General features: G+C 37.8%; 1 protein-coding gene across 6 annotated transcripts in view; it reads left to right on the plus strand.

Moving 5' to 3' along the window:
* Window positions 1-17,847, plus strand: part of syt2a (synaptotagmin IIa) — a 186,875-nt gene that overhangs the window by 141,204 nt on the left and 27,824 nt on the right. For all 6 annotated transcript variants that reach the window (XM_015342330.2, XM_015342328.2, XM_006628280.3 and 3 more), the window contains 2 exons: window positions 12,310-12,535; window positions 14,355-14,521. In XM_015342330.2, coding sequence (XP_015197816.1) covers window positions 12,337-12,535; window positions 14,355-14,521 — 366 coding nt within the window. In that variant the 5' untranslated portion in view covers window positions 12,310-12,336. The remainder of the gene's footprint in view (window positions 1-12,309; window positions 12,536-14,354; window positions 14,522-17,847) is intronic.

Here is a 17,847-nt window from a genome sequence, read left to right on the forward strand (position 1 = left end):
CAAGTTCTCGAATTCATCATTACGCCAGTTACGGGGAGTCATGAATTTTGGTTTTTGGTTGGGACTGGGTTCCCATCCCTCTGGAAGCAGTATATCCTCTGATTGCACTGTTAAGGTTGTTGGGTCGTTTAGCTGCGGGATTTTGCTTACATTGCCTCCAGCCAGGAGCCAGAGTTTCTGGAGTTTTTCCGATCGCATCAGAGTGCTGTAGCCTTCTGATTTGTATTGATGTTATCAGGTTGGAGAGGTTGATTATGCCCAATCCTCCATTTCTATTACTGGAGTAAAGTAGTCCATTACATGTGGATTCAGGGAGATGTAGCCACCTTTTATTGTTTTCCTTATGAGTCCGTCCAGAAGCTGCTACTTTAGTGATATTTGAGTGGTATAGGCATGGTCCATCTGATATATCAGTCTTGGGATTGTGTATACAGTACATTCAGTATTGTTGACTTTTGAGAAGGTTTTAGTGGGGCTTTGTCAATTTTGTGGATACAATCTTGTAGCAGATTTACTGCGTTGTCCATGGGTTTATTTTGAGACCGAGGTATTTCTCCAATTCACAGTGTGTAATCATATGTAATTGATTGTTTATGGATCGCAGTTCCATAGTTTGCAGTTATTGATGACATATGAGTCCTTGGTCGGTGAAATCAGGAACCCGTGGCACTTCTTGGCTAAGACCATCAGTCCTGTTTGAGCGCAGAATACTTCAAGGGTGCAAATGTTCTTTTTCATCCCTTCTCAGCTGTTGCTCAGCAGAACCAAGTCATCTGCAAAAGCCAATGTCGCAACTGAGTTCTTCCAAGGCGTTTATCAGGGGGTCCAGGGCTAGGTTAAACAGTAGAGGTGACATAGGATCACCCTGTTTGACTCCAACATTGATGGAGATTTCATGTGAGGATTGTTTGTCTGCTTTAATCGTGGTTGTGCATTCATCGTAGGAGTTCTTGATCAGCTCAATTATGTGGTTATCTAACTCTTTTTGTTCTAGTACTTGGAATACTGTATGTGTTCGTGGGCCACTGAGTCAAAAGCCTTGGCAATATCAATGAATGCCACAGCAATTTGCTTGTGATTCTTTATGGTGTTATTCAGGATGTGCTGTAGTGCTGTCAGATTCTCTGAGCAGCCGGAGGCTGCGATGAAACCACGCTGTCTTTGATTGATTGGACAGGCTTTCTCTAGTCGTTTGGTTTTTATTCTTGAGAAGAGTTTGAGGAGCATTGACCAGATGGTAATGGGTATCCAATCGCTGATGTTATCCAGGCTCTTTTCATCTGTTGTCTTTGGTATCAATATTGTTCAGCATTGCTTTAATTGTTTGGGTATATGGCCGGTGATTAGCCAGAGGTGGAACAATTGGAGTAGTGTCTCGCTGTCACCCTCCAGATTATTGATGGCATGTCAGTCAACATTGTCTGGTCCAGGCACAGATGTTTTCTTCATTGCTTTGATGTTTTCTTGGATTTCCACTTCACTGATGAGGGTTTCGAATATTTCATTGTCAGCACTCCCCCTTGATTTGAAACGTAGTGGGATCCTCCCATTTCTTTTTGTAGGAGTTGTAAAATTGGCAGAAGTGAAATCTACAAGATATACTGTACTTTCTGCTCCATCAAGGATGAGAGAAGTCTGTTTTGATCTGTTCTTGTTGTACAGAGATTGGTGATATTTATAGAGCTTTTTTTTGTTTGCTCTTCTTTTTATCCATGACCATTCTTTTCCATTTTGGCGTTTGTTGTGTCTTTGCTTTTTATTGTTCCCTTTTAGAGTTTCAGATTTAGGAGTTTGTAATAGCTTTTCTGTTGCAATTTCAGTTAATTGCTTGATTGTTTCAGGGTCCTCTGAATCATTGAGAACAGCTTCTTTCCAGGCTGTTTTAGTTTAATCTCTGTTAGCGATGTCTTGAGATAGTCTTTTGATTCTGAAGTTGATTCCAGAGATTTTTTTGTAGGTTGAAAAGTTGGGTGTCCTCTTTTTTGTTACTTATGGGTTTTGTTCAGTGTTAGTGAGTTTTCTATTTCTTGTTGGTCTTCTTTTTCCACCAACTTGTTTGTTATTTTTTGAGCCGAGTTCTTGGGCAATTAATTGGTTGATGTTTGTAGCCCCTTTATACTTAATTTCAGTAAGTTCTTCTTCCATCCATGTCTTACTGGATTCTTTGCTTTTGTTTTTATTTAGATCATCGATTCTTTCCTTATTCCTGATGTCAGGATGGGAATGTCTTTTGTGTTGTGATTTTGTTTGGAAGTTCATGTTGCAATCATTACACTTCCATTTGCCTTTCTCATCATTCATGTTTTTCTTTTGCCTTTGCACTTGGGAAGGTGGCACTGGATAGAGTGAAGGCTATTGCAAGTTTTGTTACATTTGTTTGAGTACATAGTGTTGTAGTGACAATCTCAGTCTTCTGATCTTTTCATTGCAGACCAGGCATGTTTGGTTGTCGTCTGGTAGATGCATGGTTATGGTGTTCTTGCCATTAAGTCCACTTAGGAAAGCTGGTTCAACAAGTGACTCATTTGCTTCTGGGTTAGTCATCTTCCACTTGCAGAGGTGGTGATGGGTTCTCATTGCTGTATTCAGATGTTTCATTTTCAGCCACCTCCTCCAGAATGTTCATCATGGAGGAATCACATTCTAATATTAGGCTTTCGAGGTCGATGGTATCGTTTAGCCTCTTTATGTCTTTTTATTGGGATCCGTAGATCACAAACGCGTGACTTATCGTTATCGAGGATGCTCCAGTTGAGCAGAAGAATAAACTCTCATCAGGCCTGATCTTGTCCAAGTCTTCATGTGTCGTCTGTGTACTCACAGAGATGAGTCTTAATTCTTTGGATCTTGTCTTCGATCTTTACACTACTGGAGCAGGACCCAGCTCCAGGTCCTTCCAGGGCACCTTGTTGACCCGGGTGACATGCCAGCCGGTATGGTTCAACATGAACATTATTTTTCATTTTAAGGTTTTGCCATTGGTACCGCCTAGTGGGTTGGCAGACCCACAGGAGGGGTGAGGTTTAGACCTCATTTGGCCTCCACATACTCAGACAGAGCAGTGGAGTTACCAGCGGGACCATGTGGAGGTAGAGGTCACTAAGTCTCCAATCCTTACCCAAGGGACTTAAGAGAGTCATAGTTACTTCCACCGTTTACCTGCGCTTCATTGAGTTTCTTCACTTTGACATTCAGAGCACTGGGCAGAAATCACATCGCGTCAACACCCGTTGCGGGCCTTCGCGATGCTTTGTTTTAATTAAACAGTCGGATTCCTCTGGTCCACACCAGTGGAAACATCAAAGAGGTTTTATTTTCTTGAAGGAAGACAGTTCTAAACTGCATAGAGTTAACATACTGTATAAACATGTATACTGTACACTGTGTCCAAATGTTTAATCAAAAAAGTATACTTTTCAACACCTTGATGGGAAGTGTTTTTTTAATGATTTGTGAGTCACTGACCTCTTAAGGATGTAATTTCCCCAAAGTATCTAATGTAATATTGTTATAGATGTAGGTGTTTCAAAGAATCTAGAAAGCTACTGCCTAGCTAGTGTCAACATCTCCAGCTTCAAAGCAAATGGGATGTTTGCTGAAATGTAGGGGGTCCAGATTCAGTGATCAAAGCAATCATAAAGTTGACCTTTGGTTTACTTTAGTAAACCCGTTTACTTTACTAGTTTACCTTAGTTAACCTTTGGTTTATTTGGTACAAAAAATGGTACCAAATAATTGTCTGCATAGTCTGTGTTCTGAGGTAATAGTCTGAGTTTCTTTAATAATAGACTTGTCCTTTATCTCAGGCATTTCCACAGAACAATGTTAATATTTTGGAACAGTTAGATGCTACACTGTTGCAATAATATAATTTCTTCTCATGGATGTAATTCTACTAAAAGGTGAGGTGAAGATTTTCTTTTTAGCTATTGCAGTTTTCTTTATAAGATCTAATAACTTTTCATGTCAAGACTGAAACTGTATTGAAGTGTGTTAATTAATACTGACAAATGATCACTGGGTTTAAGATTCAAACACACAATTTATATTTCCTGCCTTAGTATTAGTTCTCAGAATACAATCCCAAAGGATGTAACTTAATCCACAATGTCATTTGTAAAACCTTAAACCCCTAAAAGTCAATAAAGAAAACTTTAGTGTATTCTGTGGAAAAACAACATTTCAGAGGTAGACTGAATTAGTTTTGAGTATTGAAATCTAAGAAAAACCACAATAAATAACAGCTAATTTTAAGTACTAATAGTCTCCAAAAAATCACAACCCCAAATCCACACATTCTTATTGAAATCCTTAAATATGGTTTTATCCTTCAAAATTTACAAGGAGTAATTTAAAGACCGGATCATAAACCCATATAATAGCTGACATAAAGTAAAAAGCTAGATCATAAAATGTGTCTTGTCTAGAAGCCACATAAGATGCCTCAGGTGTAGATTAAATCACAAATACTGCTACAACAGCCCTGTAAACTTTAATTCAATTTAGGCCTCTAGTTCACTTAGGGGGTTATGCCAAGAAATAAATCCTCTGTTTTGCTGAACATTCATATAATTATCTTGCCATTTGAGATTCTTATTTCACATTGTAGTACAGTACATATGTCAAACCCTCCAAATTCAATTGCCAGTTATTTCAGAAAATCTGATTTCAATTTTTTCCCATTTTTTTTTAAGAACAAGAGATGTACTTTGAAAAAATATGAAATATAAAATGTTGTTAAAGAACGGAACAGAACTTTTCTATATTCCAAGCATATACATTAGGGACCATGTGAATCCATATTCAAACTAATGTGAAATTGTATTAAATTTCAAGTAAAGTTCTTAAATTGAGTTCTGCTTTTGATTATTGTGTGTAAAAAATCAAAAAGCATAGTTTTATTGTTAAAAAATTTATTATTTAGTTTGTTTTCTTGCACATGCTTATTTGTTAAAGTGATTAGCCTTTGTTAATAAATATGATTCATAATGACTGAGAAATCAGTTTCAACAACAAATTTAGTCTCTGTATATCAATAAACTGTCCTATTGTGTCTAGAGACTAAACTTCTGCGACCTTTATCAGCAAGTAAGGACAACTGGAAGATGTAACCATTTGTATTTGTGAAATGCACTTATACCCCTGGACATTACAGGATCAATGATCTGTGAAGTGGTGTCGCATTGCTTTAGTGAAACAACACCATTGATCAAAATCAGCACTCTGCTGCTCCACACACCACATAATCCTTAATCAAGTACATAAAATAACAGGAAGAAGTTGTGAAATCAGATCACAATGTTGTTAGAGATGATTTTATTCAATTTTACTTATTTCTAAAGAGTTGACTGAAGACAAGAGAAGTGTAGAACAGTTTAGATGTTTTTAAGCCTGTTATATAAAGAAAAGGTAAAGTTGAAAATGAAAAAGAGAATACAGTTCTTTTGTTTAGAGTTTGTCTATCAGCAAGTCTTCATCTGCCTCACGTAGTGTAATTCATATGTTTGCTTTCTGGAAATGTAGAATTATTAATATTGTAATGCATATGGCCGACATTAGAAGTTGTGCGAGCCGGTTTACCAGCGTGGTTATGTCACTGCCCTTCCCTCTGAATTGCAAGGACCTCAGCTGCCGGGCTGAAGGGAGATCTCCCTTTAGCTCAACTGGCTGGGTCCCTGTTGAGTGATGCCAGAGGCCTGGGTTCGAGTCCCCAGTGGTGGGGGGCCGACCTGAGGCAACAGCGATGAGGGCACATACCCACGTGAACCCAAGAGTGCTCTGATATTATCTTTTATGCTTCCTCATTTGGGATTGCCGATTTTAATTAATTAAACACTTACCTGTTAGCCCCTTCCAAAATGGAATTATTTGTGCTTTCTTATCTGCCTGTCATTTTACATTTGTTATCAATCAATCAAGGTTTATTTATCAATGCACGAGCAGTACAGCATTCAGCGGTGTTGTTGGCAATGAAATGCTTTTATCCTCGGGCTCGGAAAGAGGGATGGAAGAGTAGGACAGAAATGTATAGGGATTAAATTAAGATTAGGGTGCAATAAATTACACAATTACAATTTACAATACAATTTACAGATTGTGCGAAAGTAAAAGAAGGTGATATGGTATGACTGAAGGTATTTAGTGCTGTTCGTACAATATGTGTTTAACAAGTTTGCCTATTCGCCAGTGGCCGTTGGGGTAATTGCAGGCATCTCCTGTGGTTGGCTGTTTAACAGTCTTACTTCCTGGGGGAAGAAGCTCTTTCGAAACCTGTTGGTCTTGGTCTGTATACTTTGGTATCGTTTTCTGGTTGGTAGTAGAGAGTACAAGTTGTGGTTAGGGTGACTGGGGTCCTGGAGGATAGACCTTGCCTTTTTGAGGCATCTAACAAAGTAGATCCTCGAAGTTCGGTAGCGCGAGGCCAGTAGTGTTTTGTACCAATATCACCAACCTCTGGAGTACCTTGCGCTCTCAGGTGGAGCAGTTACCATACCAGGAAGTGACGCAACTGGTTAGGATGCTTTCAGTGGTGCACCTGTAGAAATTGGTCAGGATGTGCTATGGCATGCCAGTGTACAGGTTAGATTGTCTGTGATGTTGTCACCTAGGAATTTGAAACTGTTGACTCTCTCCACTGCGGACCCGCTGATGTGAATGGGTGCATGGTCTGTTCCTTGTTGCTTCCTGAAGTCCCTGATCAATTCCTTAGTTTTGCTGGTGTTCAGAAAGACATAGTTGTCCTGACACCATGCTGTCAGCATTTTTACCTCTTCCCTGTATGCAGACTCATCACCATTTGTGATCAAGCAGATGATCGTTGTATCAACCGCAGATTTAACAATCGAGTTTGTTTGTTCCTGGTGACGCAGTTCCGGTTGGTAGGGAGTAGAGGAGACGGCTGAGTACGCAGTCCTGGGGAGCAACTATGTTCAGAGTCAGGGTGTAAGTCTGATAATGGCATTATAACAGAGGTAGCATTGAGTAGAAACGTTTCTTGACTTTTATTGACAATATAAAAAATATAAAAAAAATTAAAATACATGTCTTAACACCCACAATATTAATTTATTAAACTTGGAATATTAATGTGGCAGTATCATTTTATTACAACATCTTCAATAGTCATATCAGCATTTAACCAAATGTGTAGAGTAACATTAGAAGAGGTGTTAGTGGGACCAGCAGGGGGCGCTCACCCTGCTGCCCCCAGTGTAGTGACGGGGACACTATACTGTAAACAGGCGCCGTCCTTCAGATGAGACGTAAAACAGGTCCTGACTCTCTGTGGTCATTAAAAATCCCAGGGTGTTTCTTGAAAAGAGTAGGGGCGTAACCCCGCCGTCCTGGCCAAATTTCCTATTGGCCCTTACCAATCATGGCCTCCTAATAATCCCCATCTATGAATTGGCTTCATTACTCTTCTCTCCTCCCCACTGATAGCTGGTGTGTGGTGAGCATTCTGGCGCACTATGGCTGCCGTCGCATCATCCAGGTGGACGCTGCACATTGGTGGTGGTGGAGGGGAGTCCCCATTACCTGTAAAGCGCTTTGAGTGGAGTGTCCTGAAAAAGTGCTATATAAGTATAAGCAATTATTATTATTATTATTATTATTAGTAGTAGTAGTAGTAGTAGTAGTAGTAGTAACATTGTATACAGTAATAAACAGTTGGCTATGAAATGTTATAAGCACTCAATTTTAGAACATTACTCATTCATTACTTTCTCCTGGTCAATTCTGTACAAACGTAATTACAACCAAGGATCTATCCAAGGTGTATTTAGTTTTGCTTTCTTTGTTGTGGATCAACAGTACATGTGTCACTTTTCAGCACAGAAAAATGCAGAAACAGCTAGAGATTGATACATGTACTGTAGACATTTTGTGTATATTCAGGGTAAGTTCCTCTCATGACGTGCTTTTACATGGCTATAGCTAATGTGTCTGTATTTCAGAACATAAAACCGCTTTTTTAAATATACAAAGCATTTTTTGATACCCAAAACATGCAAATATTGTATTCATACAATTCCATTGTGTATGAAACTGATTTTATATTCCAATTCTTCATTGACTTCATTGTAACTTAATGATTAGACTGTCACAGATTAGATAAAGCCTTTTTGATAATGAAGAATTCTCAATGAGCATTGTATAGTAGTCTTAATTTTTTTGGCACTTTGCTCCTCCCAAAAGGCATATTGCTTGGTGCTAGTCCACAGTAAGCAAATTTAAGCCAATACTGTCACAAAGCGTAGGTCGGGACCCTATGCAGATGGTATTATCCGGGAGTAAGTGTTAGCAGACACGGGGAGGAGACGAGGAGGAACTGGGCAGGTTGACAAACAGGGGGGCTTGACAATGGTGCACTGGTGCTCGGGGGGGGGGGTGGCACAGGCGAACAAATCCAAAACTATCCAGAAGGGGAAACCAGGAAGCAGTCCAAAAGTCCATAGCCAGGAGATCCATTTGAAACAAAAACTAGACAAGGATAAAAACTGGAATGGGATCAAGTGCTGGGAAAAGGAATAAAAATGGGATGATGGGGCCAGGCGCTCTGAGCCCCGGACTCATCTGGGTCAGGACGCTGCTATGCCCTCAAGCCGCAGACGTAGGGCAACTTGGTGGTAGGCCGGCCCAGAGTAGCGAGAGTGCCCGCCTTAAATAAGGAGGGGCAGGATTGGAGGCAGGTGCACATAATCAACTAAAATGTGAAAGAGCTGGAACGCCCGTAAGAGGAGGGATTACGATCGTGACAAATACACTGTGTGCTTTTCTTTGTAGCCAGAAGCAACAACTGATGAGCTGGAGCTTGTGCAGCTATCTTGGCACGTTTCACCAGTAGTGGATGGGAGACAGATCAATATGCAGGTCTTAGTGTGTACATTACAGCCCAGTACTAATAACATGGAAAATCAAATTCAGTTTGATTTTTAAAAAGATATCTGAAAACATTTTCACTTTAATATACAAATTATATTTTTTAAGAAAATTAAATAGTGCAATTAGCACATCAAAAAGGGCCTTTCATAAATGGCTTGGCACCAAACAAATTACTAGTTTCCCTTTGCATTGAATGCAAGAAAGCCCACCTCTGCTAATGTAACTCAGCCAGTTGCAAGGTCTTTTTAAATCCTGGATACAACCAGCTATAGAAAATGTCATCCCACACTTCCTCATTCTCCTTGTGTGATTTCTCGTGTGTGCTGTATGTTGAGACAAAATGTATTACTGACTAATCTGTACTTAACTAACTAATAAAAAATATTTGGGAATTCTAAATTTACTTACTTATACATGTATTTTGTATCAGCTATTAGATCCCATTCCACCACTCTATTTCAATCCTGTTTCACATTTCTCTGCATTGAGCACTGGTGCTGTACTAATGGTTCTCAAAAGTGCTGCCATTACCCCCATGCCAAAAAAGACAATCTAAACAATTTATACCCTATCTCCAACTTACCCTTTCTTGTAAAAATTCTGGAACGTGCTGTTACAATTTAGTTAAATAACCACCTCATTGCAAACAACCTTTTTGAATCCCTCAAATTGGGTTCCCAACAACTTCACATCACAGAAGCTGTCCTATAAAGTCACTAACAATCTTCTAATATCTTCTGATTCCGGTTCTCTTTCTATCCTCATTCCTCTTGATCTCAGTGCTGCTTTCGACAATGCTAACCACAATATCTTCTCGTCTTGAGACTATGTTTGGAATTTCTGACACTGCTCTTAAATGGTCTTACCTCACTGATCGCCGTCACTTTGACTCTCTTGGCGGATTTAGGTCTGAAATTGAATTCTTTAAGTCTGGTGTTCTTCAGGTCTCAATACTGGGCTCCCTACGTTTCAAAAATTACATGTTTCCACTTGGTCAGCTTTTAAGATCACATGGCCTCAACTATCTCTTTTATGCTAACAGTAATCAAATCTACATCTATACCAAACCTGACACTGACGCGGCTGTCTCTATTCTCTCTAATTGCATCTCCGACATAAAAACATGGATGACTCAAAATTTCCTTCATCTAAACTGTGACAAGACTAAAGTCATGTTTATTGGCATCCTCATCAACTTAAAGCCAATGCTTTAACCCTATCCATGGATGGTGCTGTACTTGAATTTCAGTCTTAATTGAAAAACTGGGGGGTGATATTTGATTCAATTCATTTGATTCGACCCACACATGCAACATATTGTCAAAACATTATTCTTTCACCTCAGAAATACTGCCAGAATCTATCCTGTTTTACCACTTTGTCAGGGTTCGTGTTGACTTCAAAACCCTCATGCTCACCTACTGTATAAGGATCTGCATGGCTTGACACCTCAGTACCTGTCTGAGCTACTGTTGTCCTACTCCTCACGTTGCAATCTTCGCTCTTCAAAGTCTGGTCTCCTATCTGTCCCCCAAGCCCATCTACACTCTGTGGGTGACTGGGCCTTCTCCTGTTATGCCCCAAAGCTCTGTAATTCTATCCCTAAGGACTTCAGAGAGTCACATTCCCTGAACTCCTTCAAATCTAGACCCAAAACCTTCTTTTTTAGAAGGGCCTTTACTTAACTGGCTCTGTTATTTACCCCTCTGCTCCTACTGTATTCAGTACCCCCATATGTCTCCTCTCATTGTGTATTTTCATTGTGCATATCCTCAAGGCTTTAATACTAATAAGTACACCAATGATTTATAAATGTAGCCAGCTTTTTTGTTCTTGCAACCCCAGTGTCTTGTGCACAGTTATTCTACAGAATTACAATAGGCACATGTTGTATTTATCACGTCAGATCACCGCTTCAAACAAACACATGTATTATGATGAAAATCAAGTCAAAATAAATGTCCAGCCAGTGGAGCCATAAAGGTTGAACAAGTTATAAATCAAGGTTGCAATTACTGCAGTATTACAAGCTATTCAGCTAAACCTCCTGAAGGGAACATTTAATTAAATAATTAAGTCTCTCTGTAAGTACTGTATGGTGTTTTTGCCTTTCTTATTGAAATGTGAAAAACAAAGTGAAAATGCAAAAAAAAATGCTGTTGGATGGTTTTACAATGTGAGATCGTCATATAAATATAGAGACATATATTAATCATATTTGCTATTAAAATTAATTAAATCAAGTTGTGAAGCCATTTCTTATTTCTCTACCTAATTTGCTGTGTAGTGCCACTGCACGTGCATAATAACTATCCATTCCTCACATCTCCCATGTGTAAAGTGCATTGGTGTCCTCTGGGATTAAAAGCACTATATAAATGCAATTAATCTTTATTATTAATATTTTATACATTATTTCATGTGAAAATACAATTCCACAGAAAATTGTTTAAACATAATACATAAACATAATTTGTATACAAACAGTATGGGAAACTAATTGTTAATTGCTTTGCTGACATATATTACTGTAGATCAAAGAATGAATGAATATATTTTAAACATGCAATTCTATTTTCATAAATCATTTTCAGACAAGTTTTTAAACAGAATCTATGCATTACCCGTAAACCTTCAAAAATGTTACATTAATCTTGAATCATCTTGCATGATTATTAATAGATAATAATCATAATAATACTCATGATAAGAAGTACTGTACCGGTACAGTATGTGTTACATTGTCAATGGCAAAATAAAATAAATCGCATTTTAATTTAAATATTTTTCATCTGAGCCATTATTCCTCTGCAAAATCTCCTTGAAATAATGTGTGAAAGTTTTTCTAAGATGGTACATTTATAACCAGTTTCATCTTTTGAATTATAAAAGAGTCTTATTCTTGTATAATGCTGTGCCATTAATTATTAACAGCCCCTGACAGAACGAAGTAAAATGTCTGAGACAAGAGATGGATTATAGTGTAAAGCAATGAGAAATCCTGTGGCTAAACTATATTATTATCATTTAATTACATATTATCTGAACGTTAGCTTTCCCATTATCTCTTGAGTTATGTGGATTAGACTGAAGTATAATCACTTAGAACACTGGATTGAAGTAAGCAGTAATCACAAGTAATCAGGAAAAGTCTGTGTGGTCACTTAAAAAACAGTGCCAACTGATGCTTTCTGTATAGAAAAAAATTGCAAATAAGGTTTCTCAAGTCCAAAAGACAGATTGTGATATTTTATATGCTTGAATTGCTGGTGAAAAATCACTGTTATTTACAATTGCGGTTATTTACAAGTCAAATGATTTTAATTGTTTTCTTATGAGTTAATGGTTGGCTGTTTCATTGGCTACAGTCCCACATATCAGATTGCACCCTTAGTACTGACTCTTACTTCTTTTTTTGCTTTTCAGGGAGTGTTCATTGCCTAGCCTTTCAGGATGACTTGGAACTTATTCAAGAAAAAACCAGAGCCCATTGTGGGCGCTGAGCCCACCAGTACCATGACAATGGCTCCAGCACCAGCCATGTCCACTGTGGCAGACAACTCCACCGAGGCCGAAGGGCCCATGGGCAATAAGAAAGAAGACTATAAGGAGCTCATGAACAAATTCTACAATCAGATAGTCAAAATCCCTTGTAAGTCACTGAGAGCTGGCACAAGGCAAGGAGGAAAAGTGTAGTTCCCTGTTATATTAATTAGAGAAGGAGCACTATTGACAAATGATATACAAAATCAAAATTAAAAAATGTAGAATAGGATATTACAGTTTCTCTATATTAGCTTTTCTGGTTTGAGTTATTCTTTTGGGGTCTATGTGTACACATATCATTAATTTCAAGATTTATGTTCATTTGATCTTAGATTGTTTCATAATGTTCTTGCCATTTGTTTGTAAATTAGACAATAAGTAATAAGTAAAATTCACTCAGTGGAAAATCATAAATGGTATGATATTATTTACTATTTTGAAGGGATATTTTACATTTTAAACACAGTTTAGCCTGTAAGATGCCTTAAAGAATGGAGAAACTGTTAGCTGAGCAAGATGACATTGTACTGTATTTTTTGTTTGCACATTCTTTTCATTACCAATGATTTATAACAGGAAGTTCATCTACTGTGTACTCAATGCTTGAATATGGTGCCCCACCTAACCTGTCTCTTCACAACAAATCCAGGGGAGGGGGGAAGAAGACAGCGTCTGAGTGTTTCTCTGCTGATCTTTGTTGAATCCTCTCCTGCCCCTAAGTCCTCTTCTGTGCCCAGTGGTGCAAATTGTCTATCCCAAATCTTTCTCATTGAGCCTGTGCTGACCGTGGCTTATATCTCCGATTCCTGGCCAGAACTCCTGGTGACCACAGGGGCTAGGCAGACCCAATGAGTCAGGGCTATTTAATGATCTTACTTTATGCCTTTGACCTGTATTTAATGGTTTTTTGTTCCCTGTATTTCCTCTCTGACTCCTTGTTCCAGGGCTGATGTAGGGCTGATGTAGCCTGTTCTGTAATCCCACATGTCACCGCTGAACTGTATAGTAATTAATAATCATCTGGGCAATCAAAGTCATTCAGTGTTTGTTGATTTGCACCTGCCCCACCGTGTGATTCAAGACGCTTGGACACCTCGATTGAAGAGGAGAAAAAAAAAACATTGGCCATCATAGACAGTCAACATAACCCCCAAAACCTGTTACCCTCCACCCATTTTTCTCACCCTGTTACACCAGCTGCTGTTAAAATAAAGTCTTTGGTGGTGGTGGGTGTCTGGAACAAGCTGCCAACCCATGTTTTTCAACTTTGAAGAAAATGTTGCATGAAATTTTTGGATTACTATGATAAGAAAAGTCTATTTAGCCCTTATTTGTTTTATTTAGTTTTCTGAAGTTCCTTGCCATTTTGTGATATATGACAGGCCACAATGTGTCTAAATAAACAGAAATCCTCTAAAAATAGCTTGTAGCTGACCATTTACAACATAAATATTATGTATTAATACTATTGGATATGGCACACATCTTATTTATGCCAAAACAATTTCACTCTGCCACTTTTTTAAGTACGCCAAGCACCTACTGTATATCTCCTTTTATTTTTATTTGCAAACTGTTGAAGAGAAAATAAAACTGCTCATATACACTAGCTTCAATTTCTTTGTCATATAGTCTATGTTGAGGGACTTCATATCGGAAAGATGGTTGTATGCAAACCTTTCCATAAATAATTTACTCTTGATAGACCAAATAAAAAATGAAGACATGCTAAAAGCTAAGGTTTTGGTAACTACGCAAAAAGCAAATAAAGGAAAAGTGACAAATGTTCCCAAAGTTGGAGATGTACACATATTTCTTGAGATATGTTTCCCAAACTGATTTCTTTCACTGTGATGACATAGTTGAGTCCATGTTCCTCCTGACATCTCCTTTGTAACTCTTTCCCCTGTCCACTGGACTGGCAGTGCCACCCTGGGCTCTCATCGCCATTGCAGTGGTGGCTGGCCTTCTCATCCTCACCTGCTGTTTCTGCATCTGCAAGAAGTGCTGTTGTAAGAAGAAGAAGAACAAGAAAGAGAAGGGGAAGGGTATGAAGGGAGCGCTCAATATGAAGAACATGAAAGGTGGCGAGGTATGACACACGGCACAGACTGGCTTTCTAAGAATGAAGTGCAGGAGTCAGAACTAGTTTCTCCAACCCCAGCTCATGAAGCAGTTTTTTTTCTAGTGATGCCTCTTTAAGAGTGTCATCCAGGACAGTTTTCTTATGGTTTAAACACCTCTCAAATTAAATAAGACCACACCAGAAAAAAGAACACATCTGATAAACAAAAAGCCAATCCACTTCAAGAATGACCTTTCTTTTCTTTTTGTTATCATTTTATACATAGTCTAGACTCCAACATGTTGAAGAACATTCTTAAATTATTTTCCCTGCATTATCACCAGCCATATCTTCCAGGATTTCTTCCCAAATCAAATCCCCGCATTTTGAAATTTGACATGCTTTATAATCATAGGTATGTTTTGTTTTGCGACGTCTCAAGAACTGCAAAGTACTGCATTTGAGCCTCTATATTAAATATAATTTCTGCCTCTTATCTTGACACATTTCTGTTCAAGCAACAGTATAGCCCTGACCGTGGTCATGATTTGCACTTTTTCACACCAGAGCTCATTAGAGAGAATAGCTGCAAACAGGAATCTAATTCAGATAATAGGGCATGTGGCTTTTATAAATAGAAGTAATTTAGTATGTTTTAAAATTCATGGAGTATGAAAAATTTAATAGCTAATTCTCAAGCAGTAGAGTAGGAAGTTTAGAAATGCTCTGCTCGCTCTTTAATTTTCTCTGTTATTATATCCTGTATTTGTGAAAAATGTGAGTGCTGTATTTTCTTGTGCTCTGGGACTTTTGTGAGAAATGACATACTTGCTGGATCAGGAAATAATGGACTGGGGTTGATAAAGTACTTTCAGTGAGTTTTTTTTTCCTTCAACAAAAAAGTAAACTGGTTTATTGAACCGGGTATAGTGTTTCTGAAAGTCATCACAGAGTATGTTAAAGAGCAAAAAGGGTTTCAGAAATACAATAAAATAGTAATAATACAAATAACAATCAAACATTTAATATTTAAATCCACACAGTAACCGTATAAAAGCACCTATTATACTATTAAGCACCATTATTATTTTCTATTTCTATTTATTGTCTATTTTTATTCTGAATTATTGGGAATTAAACTGTAAAAAAATATCTTTACATCAGCAACCATTTAAAAATAAGAATCCCAAAATTAAAAGCAAAAAAAAATTATGGGTAGAAGTCTGTCATTTCTCGATCTGCCTGTTGTGTTTCTTTTTTGTGTGTCTGTGAGTTCAATCTCTCCCTCTCTCTTTGCTCTCCTCTCCTGCTTTGTGTCTTATCTGTCTGCTGTGTATCTTGACTGTCCCGGATCCCTGCTTCACGGTAGGTGTGCGGCTCGAGGCGCCTCTCAAACAGGCCTGCTTAGGCGAAGCAGGGGGTGGATGTGAATTTTCAATCACTTTCTTTCTTTGCAAATTCAGTTGCTGAGAATCCTTAAAAGCAAAGAGGAGTTTAAGTCACTTCTCATTGCACTTACTACGCAAATTGCGGAGTCTCGGAAATTAGGGTAGAGGCCGCAGTTTTGGCTTAAAATATAGGGGTTTTGAAAAAAATGCATAAGCATTTTTTCCTTTTTTTAAAGACAAGAATTCAGCTCATCAAGTTCCAGCTCATCCTAAAGTTGAAAAATTGGATGATAGTGCACACAGCACCATACCAGAAAGCACTTGAACGTATGCATGTTCTGATTACAACTTGACTTGACAGTAACTTTCCTTACTGACATATTGTGTGGGAAAAGAAGCTTCCCTGTGGCTTTTGTTTTGAATAACATGCGATGGAACCTTTTTTATTACTGAATGATATGCACTTTAAAGAGCCACAAACTCCAATCTAAATTGTATGCATGCTTTCGCAATATTTCCATGCATCATCAGCAAAAAGAAGCAAACATGATGTGCGAACTATTGTTGTGTTGTGTTTCTAAATATTGTTTGTTGAAAAATGGTTGGTGTACCAAGCAAGTGCAGGTGGCTCCAACAATTATCCATATGCTGTTTTGTAGTGGAGAAATAACCAGGTAATAACTTATAAGAAGTATTACTTACAGAAAACTAACTTGAGACAAAAGTAATATTTACAAACAATTTATATTTGGAGAGAACTTTGGATCTCAACACCTTACACCTTAAATCCCACTCTAAATCCCTTTAATCAAAACAGCTTGAAGTATGCCATAGTAACAAACATTTTCTTTTTCATTTCAAATAAAGCTTGAGCAAGTCACAGTTTATATACTGTACACAAGCATTTGTTTGTATAATGCTTTAACATTCAAAACTCATATTAATAGTTTGGAATTTAATATCAAGGCTAGACTTGGTTTCTTTAATAATCACAAGCTTCACCATACACAACAAGCCCCGATGAAACAAATGTTGTTTTATATGTTGCTTTAGGCATACAGTAGCTCAAATATCTACACCCCCATCTAAGGTTATGGTGATGTTGGTACTGAGTAGCCTCTTTCTGCAGCACAGAGTTTTTCATGAATTGATATCATGATAATCCTAATATCATTCTGTATGATGATTTTTTACTGGTGGCCCTTGTCACTCTTCTTTGTGATCTTTACTCTTTGGTTGATTGCCCCTCTACACTAGGGGAATGCTTCATTTTTTTTTAAGTTACAGATCATAGCGATAACAACTTCTTCCTAAATGCACAGTGTATTTTTGTTCCACCTTTAATTTTAAATTGAATTTACTCTTAGCAAATTGAATCTTCCAAGACCCCCTATAATTTTAGATCCAAATCACATCAATGTGCCGGTGTTAATGACTATCATTATTTAAGAAATTACATATATAGAAACTATCACCTTCGGATCTGTTGGTATTGGTTGGTATCAATCTGTTGGTTGATTGGTTAAATAATTTCTGTCTGACTTGCACTTCTTAATATTACCACATCCTGTTATGCCCCCTCTGATTATGTTGTTTACATCTTTCATTTGTTTTCAAATTCAATTGTGTAAGCCTGTTGACCAGGTTGGTCTTGTAAATGAGAATTTGTTCTCAGCAGCCCATCTGATGAAATAATTAATTAAAAAGGATAAGAATCATGAAAGGCTGTGAAATATGTGACTTTTTGCCACACTCCCTTTCTTTATTATATTGTATAATGGCTTAAACAGGTTTATGCAAATAAAGGTTAGGGATATTATATAATCTTTGATACAGCTTTCTGCTTTAGTCAAGTTTAGTCTTTCCAGTCATTCATTTTGCTTCTTTTTTCCTGTTTATCAAAAAGGATCTAGCTGACAATCATTACAAATATTATGCAAATTGTTATGCTGGCATTAGTGATAT

This window comes from Lepisosteus oculatus, chromosome 5, assembly GCF_040954835.1.
Source record: "Lepisosteus oculatus isolate fLepOcu1 chromosome 5, fLepOcu1.hap2, whole genome shotgun sequence".
NCBI lineage: Eukaryota > Metazoa > Chordata > Actinopteri > Semionotiformes > Lepisosteidae > Lepisosteus > Lepisosteus oculatus.